At 39.8% G+C, this 11414-nt stretch overlaps 2 protein-coding genes across 6 annotated transcripts; one reads left to right on the top strand and one right to left on the bottom strand.

The window, feature by feature from the left end:
• Positions 1-1876: 1876 nt before the first annotated feature.
• LOC104893128 (UBP1-associated protein 2C) lies at positions 1877-10831 on the bottom strand. Of its 4 annotated transcripts, none has more exons than XM_048644703.2 (2): positions 9487-10831; positions 1877-2276 (listed from the first exon to the last, which is right to left on the bottom strand). In XM_048644703.2, the coding sequence occupies exon 1, from the start codon at positions 10655-10657 to the stop codon at positions 9488-9490; it is 1170 nt and encodes a 389-aa protein (XP_048500660.1). In that variant the 5' UTR covers positions 10658-10831; the 3' UTR covers positions 1877-2276; position 9487. The 4 variants fall into 4 exon arrangements, with proteins under 4 accessions (XP_048500660.1, XP_048500661.1, XP_048500659.1 ...); XM_048644704.2 differs by lacking the exon at positions 1877-2276 and adding an exon at positions 3527-4313; XM_048644702.2 differs by lacking the exon at positions 1877-2276 and adding an exon at positions 4562-7010.
• LOC104893127 (uncharacterized) lies at positions 2118-7589 on the top strand. 2 transcript variants are annotated; one of them, XM_010679208.3, is made up of 5 exons: positions 2118-2258; positions 3225-3286; positions 3386-5635; positions 5764-5854; positions 6757-7589. In XM_010679208.3, the coding sequence occupies exons 1-5, from the start codon at positions 2174-2176 to the stop codon at positions 7353-7355; spliced, it is 3087 nt and encodes a 1028-aa protein (XP_010677510.1). In that variant the 5' UTR covers positions 2118-2173; the 3' UTR covers positions 7356-7589. The 2 variants fall into 2 exon arrangements, with proteins under 2 accessions (XP_010677510.1, XP_010677509.1); XM_010679207.3 differs by having other exon boundaries at positions 3225-5635.
• Positions 10832-11414: the final 583 nt, after the last annotated feature.

Here is an 11414-nt window from a genome sequence, read left to right as displayed (position 1 = left end):
TTAAAAAAAAAATCGTAAAAGAGTTGCAGTTTTGGGCATAAACCGAGTCCTTCTATATTTGAAGGGTTGTGGTTTATGAACAAATGCAGCCCTTTTGATAATAAAGGGTTGCCGATTTTTTTCCCTAAACCGCAGCCCTTCAAGCTCTGAAGGGTTGTGGTTTGTTTAAAACTCGCAGCCCTTCCTTTTTATTGAAAGGTTGCTAGCCAAAAACTTATCCCTTAAGGCTGTTTTGACTGCAGCCCTTGCGTATTTTTCCACTAGTGTTGGCCCAAGTGATCCCCCGAATCAGTTTTATATATCAAATATATTATAATTCATAGATTTCATAACAAATTTTATTAACTTTTCATAATATTTTGTCTAGTGCGAAATTATGAAAATGGACGTTATATAATGATAAGTTGCTTAAAAAAACTTTTAATGAATTGGGGAAAAAAATAACAATCTCAATAAAATTAGAGGTAAGAAATTTATTACTTTTTTTTAGGAATAGGAGAGGGATGATATCATTAATCACAAAACATTAAAGGAGTACAAACAACTTTGACATAGACCCGAAAAATAATACAAGCATTATAAACCCTCGACATATTAGCTCTACTGAAGAACTGCTCCGATATCCTATAATTAGATGTCTTGAATACATCCATCTCATCGGAGATCCAGATTGGTGTAGTCTTCGAATTGATCTTACAGGACTGATTTCCGAGAACAGCATCCCTAACCAGATTCACCACCACTGCCACATATCAATCTTCCAAATATGTGACCCTAGAACTAGATACAACAAACGAACACCGACTTGAAGCTAACAAACCCACCACGACGGGACAACTAACACACCCCGTATAGGGGACTAAAAACCAACACAAAGGTGGGACTTATTGGAAAAAACCGAAAACCAAACAAAAGCCTGATCACTTTCACCACCCCACACGATGGACCCTGCTTCACCTATTGGCAGAAGATTGCACTAGGAGAGGATTGAAACTCGACAAACAAACACGAGATAGGGAGGGGAAGGGGAATTCCAACTAGCTAAAAAACAAGGAGGGGTAGGGAAAACCAGACTCACAACCAGGGAAGTGGAAGGGGAGGCCCAAAACACCAAATGAAACCAAAAGAGGGATGGGGAAGGGGAACCCGAAACAACTAAAAACCAGGGGAGGGGGAAGCCCGACACACAGTTAGGGGAAGGGGAGGGGGAAGCCCAACACACAACCAGGTGAGAGGGGAGGAGCCGGACACACAACTAGGGGAGGAGGAGGGAAGCTCGGCCATCAAAACCAAGGGTGGGGGAAAGCTGGCGCGAAGAAGGACAAACCGAAAGACTGAGCAAACAAAGAGCGACAAGGGCTCAATGGCCACCGGGGGAGCATCGAAGCAACTCCAATGGCCGTCGAAGCCTAGGGACTGACGACACTAAAAAGGAAAAAACTAGAATCACACTTTTAAGGTTTAGAGAAGAAAGAGTATGTTTTTCTCAAAAAATTTATTACTTAATAAAAATGTTGGAGATCAAAAAATTTATCTATTTTCTTATAATTGCATATAATTATAAGACTTTATTAAATTTTACTTTGAAACATTAAGAATTCAAATTTTGATAAATTAGTGATTAGCCCCTTACATTTCATTTTAAATGTCATGTTTTGGAGTCCTAGTAACTAAGTTTTGTAGCAAAAGTTCAAGTACCAAGAACAAAAGACAATGAAAAGAGCATCACAACCAACATACTGGCAAGTGGCAACTTATAGCAGAAGCCCATACAGAACCTCAGACATTGCTTGCATTGCAATGCAAGTCCAGCACCCATCCAATTCCACTGAAACCAAAATGTATGCGTTAAGACTGCAGAGATACAGAGAGAGAGAGACTCGGTAAAGAAAAAACAGGGGGGAAAAATTGATATTGATGTCAATTTTTTTACACGCCATAGAAAGGCAGTTCTCAATTGCGTCTCACCTGACAAAACCTTCCCACCCTACCCAACAATGAAAATACCCTTTCAACCATATATAATAGATACTTTCCTACTCTCTCCCCCTTTTGTTTTGTCAAATTTTTTCTATACATAAGCCAAACTTAGAACTCAGGAAATTCCTTTGTTCAATCTCAGAGCTAAATATAAGAAAAACTCTCACCACTAAACTCTCACCTCACAAGGGCGATGGCAACAAAACCAGAATTTGCGCAGAAACTGCTGCATGACCTTCGCCTTCGGAAACAGCGTATAGCCAGTGCTCAAAGTTCAGGTAAAGTTAGCTTTGCACCTGCACTCGATGCCATTCTTAGTTGCTCCACTTTATGCTTGCTTTGTTAACATGATAACATTTACATACATGATATACAAGAAACAGACCCCAGTTTTATCGTTACGCATCATAAAATAACCAGAAAGTTCCCTCAACTGAGAGCATCCCACCTCCATCAGTGATTATTTTTCTTTGCCTGATAGATTAAATTGCATTGGTTCAAAGTGCTAGCATAAAAAGGATGTCCCTTAAACTAGTCTGATTCCACGATTAGTTCCAATGTATCATCTTTCAGTGCCCAACAATCTGCCAAATGTAGACTTTCTAAACAAGAAGTTAAATAGATTGTAGACAACAATTAAGTAGGACCAAATTACAAAGTTTCAACTGCAAAAGCAAGGCATATAGTTTCATTGCACGTCATTTTTGTTATCCAGTTTAGTAAATAAGGAACACAACTTTGGATACTTCACCATACGTAGGCAGTAGCCACAACCAATTTCCTACTAAACAAAATCCAGTAGAAAGAATGTAGCATGAACTAAAGAGGTGGGCAATTGCTCCAACTTTGAACTACTAATTAAAAATCTGAAGCAACACACGCACAAATTAGAAAACTTACGCGAGTACCTAGACTAAACCACTCTATGACCAGAGACTGGCCGACCTTTTAATCTACACAAACTCATAAACCATCTGAAAGGTCAATCTGGTCTAAACTCGAACCATCAAAAATTAGTTAAAATAAAAGGCAAAAAAAAAGTTACAGAAAAGAGATGAAAAATAGAATAATTGGACTTTGTACAAAAAACTTTAAAAACTATCTAGTTGCAAAAATTACTCAAAAGTTGGGAAAAGAAGAGTTGAGTGGTCTGCCCAAAACTTTAATCAGATCATCTAACAGAAGACCAGTTGTTTTATTATTACGGTTGATGGCTTGATGCTTCTTCAATTTCGGGTTAACAGACATGTACAAGAGCTCGACACAGAACTTCACAGGATCTAGGGGGACAAGGACACCCGAGGCAGTAAGTTTCTTTTTGCAACACTCCAAAAAAATCCAACATACAACTACAGTTAAGGTACCGGATAACAAATTAACAACCAATACTATTCAAAAACTACAGGTTAATCCCAGAATTGAAAGCAGGTACAGGAGCTCCAGCAATAGCCAGAGATCCCCTGCAACTGTACAAGCTGCTAACCAAATAGTCCCTTATGGTGGAGGCCATCATTCGGGACAATTAGCTGACGCATCTATGGCTCTATCTTATGCCTTCGACAACAGAGGGAAACTAAAAAGACTAGACATTGCAAGTAATGGTGCAATGATGAATCTGTTACAGCAAATAGGAAGGAGATCAATGCAACAATGTCTCGACATCCATTTGCAATCAACAAACCAATTTCCAACCCTTACGCATCTCCACGTTGATGAAATCTCAAAGGGAGCCCAAAAATTAAACCAAATTCTTAAAGCCTGCTCTAGGGGTATTAACAATGGTGAAGGCCCCATAGAAATTGGGAATGAGCTTTGGAAAGGAGCAATGGAATTGGAACAATCCCTCAGAATGCTGGTGAGCTTGCAAGAGGCATCAGAAAACACAAAAAGCCAACGAAGGAGAACCCACCTCAAACTGATCGATGACAATGGAGATAGTGAGGATGACAGGACTGTCAGCTCGCAAAAGCAAAAGCAAGTGGAGAGGCCAGTTTTCTCATTTGACAAACCTTCTAAGAACACTAAAGCAAGTGTACAAACAGATTTGCAACAAAAGCTTACAGCTCTCCCGTACCTAGAGGATTCATCTTCTAAACCTGAGAGACACATGGCCCCAAAAAGTAGTCCTCACAGGCGTACTGCTAGCTGTGGTCCAGAATTTCAGACATCTCAGCTAACAAATTCCTCACATACAAAACACAATGCAGCCAGACTTCCCAATGTTATTGCAAAGTTAATGGGGCTAGAGGAACTTCCACAGAACATTAACTCAAAGGTGTCCACAGAAAGTCCACACTCCCAGCAAAAATCAATGGAATTGGTTTCAATTCATACTGCAGAAAGGTCCAAAAGTGTCAACTTGAAGATGGAGCTTGCTAAAAATAACATAATCCAAGTCAACCAAAACAAAGTGCAAAGCAGCAAAATAACAGTATTGGCGACTCATAAAATAGAGCTGCAAGAAGACACATACAGGTCAAACAGCAGTCACAAAACAAAACATGATAAAGAGAAACCCAAGTGGAATGAGGAAGAGAGAGAGGGAGTCAAAAATTATGTAAAAGAGTCAAAAGCAGCTATGTCCAAGATAAATGAACTGCAAAATAAAATTATGCACCTAAACCAAGATGGTGGGAGCCCAAAAGGCATTACAAAGGAGGCAGAAACAAGAAAAATGAAACAAAAGCAACAAGAACTTGCAGATGCCAAAAAAACATCACAGCAAATGGTAGCGCCACAAAATAGAAGTTTGGACATAGAAGAAATAGTGCAAGCAGATACACCGGCTAACTCAAATATCCATGAAACACAAAAGACATCAAGCAAGCCTCTACTTCCAAGGGAAAAGCAGAACCGGAGCATCCAGTTACAGCAGATGAGCATGCTCTATGGGCCTCAAGGTAAGAAGCTTAAAGCAGAAAAGAGAAGCCAGCAGATAACAAAAAGTACATCGGGGCTGAGAAAAAGAGAGCACAAATCAGAAAAATTGCCCAGCACAAGAGATCTGAGGAATTTGCAGAAGCAGCCCATCAAGCAGCGAAATGCAAGAAAAAAAATTGCAGAAGATGTTGTATTAGCAGCTTCAAAAGCATTGTTGACCAACAGGCAAAATGACAAATCAGACAGCGCTGGCAGATCAATGAACCCGGATGACAAACGGGAGAGCTCAGTGTGTTTGAAATCAGATCAAAACAGCCACTCCATAGATTGGTTAACTGACTCACAAATGACAGAAGTTACTGCCAGCTCCAACAAGGACACAAAGTGCACCCACGATTCACCGAGAAAGGTGGTAAGTGACATAAAAACCCCAAATGTTAGTCCCAGAGTGATGACAAAAGAAGAAATCACGAAAAGAATCACAAATCCAAGGGCATTGGCTAGGGCAATCAAGCCTCAGAGACCAACGCCACACAGACTGCAGCAAAGTAAGCTCAACACAATCAACTTCTCAACCGCAGCAGCAGAGGCAAATGAAACCATATCAAAGTCAACAAAAAGCATACAAGGGAATCAAGAACCAAACAGGCTGCCAATAAATGAAAAATCTCAACAAAATATGGATGCTGAAAAGATGGACAACAGAAATAATACAGTCCGAGATAAACATTCACTTAGAATGGAGGAAGCCACTCAACTAAATCCAGGTGACGGGGTAAGATCAAGCCTAATAGCACTCAGAATAATGCAAACCAGGCATTTGGGTTCTAGACAAAAGGTTCACAACTTCTTATTCACATTACCACCATTAAACTAACATGCACTTTATCATTCATGTGTCAGGGTGAGTACACAATATCAACAGTTTCTGATGATCAACAGGAACACCTGATACCTCATGAAGCCGATGTCAGACTTCAGATAACTGCAACAGGTAAGCAATTATGTGGCTACAAGCTTTTGTGCAATTCTTAACAATGATCTCAATTCTCCACATAGAGAGTAAACCATCAGAGAACAGGGGAAACAAATACTCTGTTTTGTTTTTGGACTAATCATATCTATTGCATTTCCTCTCCAAATGCTTTTGCCGAATAGATTCTTCCATGAATACACATCCCCACATTCAAACACCAGTTACACCTCATTTGCAAAAACAGCTGCTGATGCTCTTGCTCAAAAAGGGAAACAAAAAAGCCATCTAAATTACATATGAGTCAAAAAAGATGCAACTCATCAATCATTATCTTTCTTCCATGTGATCAAGAAACATAAATTTTAGGAAAATTTGTCGAAAACAACCTTTTAAATACAAGCTTTTGCGAGAAACAACCTTTCAAAAATATCCGGCAAAATAAGACCTTAAAAATAATTTTTTTGCGGGGAACAACGTTGACCCATTATTGGGCATTGATCAAGCATTATGCGCATTCGATTCACTAAAACCAAACAACACAATGCACGTAATCAATATTTCTTATGTTTTAACCCCATTTCCATTCATATACTGCTAAATTCAATGTCGGAATGTCGATGTCGAAAATGGAGAAAAACATAATTGAAACATAAGAGATGCAGTTTACGTGTCCTCCACATGCTTGGTTCAACGAGTGAAAATTGAAAAATGCTTGGTCAATGTCGGAAAATTGGTTGAGGTTATTCTCGCAAAATATTTTCTTCTTAAGGTCTTATTTTGCCAAAAAAAAAAATTAAAAGGCTGTTTCTCATAAAAACTTGTATTTAAAAGGTTGTTTATGACAAATTTTCCTAAATTTTTTACATTAGTGTGTATAATTTTGACAATACAAGTAGCTGAGTCTGCACATGCTATTGCAGATGGTCAAGAGGATTGCAAAATCAATTCCTGTGATCGAGATGAGCAGCAGGCGCCTCTAAAGATAGAAAAGCAAGAGCCACTGACAGAAGATGAGCTGTTTTTGAAGCAGAAACTCATAACAAGTCACCTTTTTCTAAATACAGCAGAGGCACTATTCAAGCTTAACATTCCTATCAGCATTCTTAACTATGCTAGCGATCAGATATGTGAAGAGAAGGATAGCAAGATGATAGTGGACAGTGGCTATGAACTCCTGAAAAGAAAAGGAAGACGAGAATTATTCTATTATCCTAGCATCAATGTTTTTAACACTTGCACAGGAATAAGGTCTCTGGATGATTTAGTGAGACAACTGCACAAAGACTTTCAGGCCCTGAGATCATATGGAAGAAATAGAAGGGACGAATATGATTACGCAAACTGTATTCTCCAAATGCTGGAAAATGATATATACAATAGGTATCCTAATTTAAACTGCATGTGGGACTATGGCTGGAATGAGGTGAAATTTCCATATGCGAAAATGGATGAGGTGATAAGCAGCATAGAGCAGCTACTGCTTGATGAACTCTTGAGTCAGATAATAGACTACTTGTAGATTATCTGTAAAGCAAATATATATAAATATATGTGTGTATATATATATGAACCAAATTAGTAGAAGAGTCTTCCGTCTTGATGTCATCTCCAAGTTTGATGCCTTAACGTTCATGATATAAACCCTTCAACAAATGCATTAAGTTGCCACGGGATCTGATAGACAAACTTATTTTCATCCTCCATTTTGAGATGTTATACCCATTGAACTTGTCATTTGAAAAGTCACACATAATGTAGCGGGGAAAAAAAATTCTGAAAATGTACATATTGAAAAGCAAGCAATGTTATGCCCCCGCTATTAAACCCGTACTTGAGTTTAGGGACACTTGTAGCTTCTTATGTAGCTCAACAATTTAATACTCGGAAGACTAGGCTCAAAACATGCATAACGCAATAATATGATACAAAACTAGAGACACAATGATGCCTGCTTTTATAATAGGCCGTTTTACACTTTATCCCCTTTTGGTTTTTTTTTTCAATTTTACCCCCTTAAACTTTCCAACTCAATAAAAAACTAGCACCTAACTCGTGCTCTGGCCAAGAATCCGGTGGGGGAGGTCCCACATTTCGAATTAAAAATCTTTTCCCCTGTTTTACTCTCTATCTTTCCCAATTTCTTTCTCTTTCTTCCTTCACCATTCCATTTCCTTAAACAAATCACATTCCTATCTTCAATTCCCTATCAACAACCTCTCTATAAAAACCATCAACTCCTCTTTGATATTTAAAGTGATTCTTTTACCCTCTCTCCTCCACTTCACCTAAAATCCTCTTTCATATTTAAAGTGATTCTTTGATTCTTTTGGTGGTTTTAAGGAGATGACTGAGACATTATGGGCCTATAATAATGAAAATGAATGAAAATCAAAGCAAGGATTATGCTAAAGAATACCATAGATTCCCCCATTTAGGCCTAATTTACCAAAAAATTAATGAACAAGAAATGCCCAAAATTGAGTAAGAACCCTAGCCTATTAAACTGGGTGGAAAAATCATAATTTTAACAAAGCGGAATCTCACATTCCTCCTTTGATTAAGGTCGAATTTATCAAAAAATGATATGGCATAATTTGATTTAGGTTTTCATCTAAAAAATTTGGTTTTTAGCGGGACTGAAAGACAAAATTGGGGTCTTAATGAAGAGGAAATGAAAAATCGAGGGTAAAGGGGAAAAGGAGGGGGAAACTAAACATAAAACAGTTATTTGGAACCTCCCTCGCCGAATTCTTTGTTGAAGGTCAGTGAAGGTGGTGATTTTTAACGAGTTGAAAACTTTAAGATGGTAAAATTGATATAAAAAAAAAAAGGTCGTAAAGTGTAAAACAAGCTACTATTTATAAGGTGGTAAAAATTAAAAAATCATGAAACTCTATTATTAAAGGGCCTCAAACACAAATCCCCAATGCCACTACAAAAAATATATGGCAAAGAAACTGTCATCATAAGATGCATGACATCATGAGCTACCAAGGAAATTTCTTGCCATTGAAATACGCAAAACAAACTAAAAGATTGCAGGTTCACAAATAGAATACAAAAACAAGTCGTATGATCTGAAAGCAAGATTTAAACACAACCATCAAGCCTAGCTGGAATAGGAAGTGAAAGGTACATTAATTATAAAAAGTAGCAAATGAACTCTGCTTCAGATAACCAACAGAAAATACAAAGCACATTGCCACCAAAAGAAATCCATATAGACAAAGGAGCCTTCTAAAGGGATAAGAGGAAAGAGATCACAGTCTATCTTTTGAAACATAACAACCAAAAACTACCACTTTCGCAGCTAAAAACTACACAGCAAATCACGTAGCAGCAAGACATGTGCAGCAGTCCATTCAAGCACACGACACATTCATTTGTCTGCAATCAACGAATTCACCAAAACCATTTACGCAATTTGCGCCCAAGTAGCTGTCACATACCTGAACCAAACATCACATTGCCAACTTAATACATCATTCAACGTTCAAGAATAACCAAACATAAAGAATTGATTCAACAAATGAACAAGAAACAAGTATCAAGCATGAAGTAAGGCACATCCCTGTTAACTAAACCGACCAAACAGCAACTAACTATCATAATGAGACAAACAAAATCAACATAACATCACTAAATACTACCTCAGTAATAGGAAGGTGGCATTCTCTGATACATTCCACTAGGAGGACCTTGGGGAGGGCCTTGAGGAGGACCCTGAGGAGGGGGGTAATTCTGGTTCATATACCCACCACCAGAAGAAGAAAGCCCATAACCACCACTGTTTTCTTGATATGAAGGTGGCATTCCCATAGAACTCGGCGGTGTTGGCATCCGATACGACCCATACTCCCCAGAACCTGGGCCACCATACTGAGTATGCGACCCACCATACGGCCCACCAACAGAAGCACTATATCCACTAGCAGCAGGAGGACCTTGAGCACTCCCCATTCCCATTCCCATTCCCGGACCGGAATTAGGCCCCATCCCATAACTCCCATAGCTCCCCACCGGCCCACCATACTGTGGATTGATCGAACCAGACATCCTATTACCACCCATCTCACCCGGCAAAACCGGGTTCACTGCTTTCCCTTTCTTTCCATCTTCAGCCAACTTACACATAACTTGATTCCCATCAATCATCTTCATAGGCTCCATCAAGGCCATCCTGGCACCTTCCTCAGTCTTATAAACAAAAAAAGCAAACCCCCTCGTTTTCCCACCTTGCTTATCAAACCCTAAAGGACCCTCTTCAATCTCTCCAAACGTAGCAAAGAAATCCAACAATCTCTCAGCAGAAATCTCATAAGGAACATTCCCAACATAAATCTTCCTCGTCGCTTGATCCTCACTATTCGGCCCACGCCCCGCCGACGCTAAATGAGTAACAGTCATACGACCATCAATCTTCTTACGCGGCTGACGAAGCGCTAATAGAGCACCATCAACATGCTTGAAAGTAACAAATCCATAACCTTTAGACTTACCAGTAGTTTTGTCGGATATAACAATGGCTTCATCAAGTTCACCATAAGTAGCAAAGAGTGAGTTTAGAGACTCCGTTGTTGTTTCGGGCCCAAGACCGCGAACGAAGAGCTTACGTCGAGAAACATCGGAGTCAGCGAGTGCACGCGCGGAGGAGAGGACATCGGAGTAGCGAACGACGGCGGTTTGAAGGAGAGAGAGGAGCTGTTCGTGAGAGAATGGTTCGAGGAGTTTGCGCGCATCGTCGAGAGTTAAGGTTAGGGTTTGGTCGGTCACAAAGGAGTTGCCATTTTCGTCTGCTTTACGCTTTTTCAGAGTTTCCATTGGAGACGAGAGAGCAAGAAATGGAAAACCCTAGTTACGGCGGAAGAGAGAGAAAGTCGGGGGTTTTACGAGCAAAATTTGGCCGAGGGAACTTTGTACTTTGTAGACTCAGAAGATAGAATGTGAGGCGTGTGATTTGCTCTCGCCGATGGCAGAAACTACAAATAGGGAACAATAACCTTCCTAATTGGCTAGCTACCCCCAATATGGTCAATTGGTCATATTGTTTCGGACTTGATTTACCTGACTTTCTAAGCTCTCAAGCTTGTATTGATACCGGTTATAACCTTAACAGGTAAAATGGAATACGTGTCGCTTAATAATTAGTTTCATAAACAAATTTTATAAAAAAAATTTAAAAACAAAAGAAAAAAAAATATAAACCCACCCCCACCCCCCACCCCCCACCCTCACTACTACACCTCTCCCCCCCGCCACACCTCTTTCTCCTCCCCCAACCCAACCATTCTCCGCGCAACCTGAATCACCCTCTTCCCTTACCGTCGGGTCCACCGCCACCCTCACCCCACCCATCTTTGCCCCTCCCTTCTTCTACTTGACCCATGATCTCCATACGGCGCATGAGGGTCATGTTGTAGAAGTAGGTCATGAGTTCGGCAGGTGTTGTGTCTACGAAACAAAATAGGGGTTCAACGATGTGGGATTTGAAAGGGATGCTTGTTTCAATGGTTAGGGTTTTGTGGAGTCAGAGGAAAATTGACGACTGTGGGTTTGGGTGTGGGTCGAGGTTAAGGGG

The sequence above is a fragment of the Beta vulgaris genome, chromosome 5 (genome assembly GCF_026745355.1).
Source record: "Beta vulgaris subsp. vulgaris cultivar EL10 chromosome 5, EL10.2, whole genome shotgun sequence".
Lineage (NCBI taxonomy): Eukaryota > Viridiplantae > Streptophyta > Magnoliopsida > Caryophyllales > Amaranthaceae > Beta > Beta vulgaris.
Note: the sequence above shows the minus strand (reverse complement) of the source record. Positions and strands in the feature narration are given on the sequence as shown.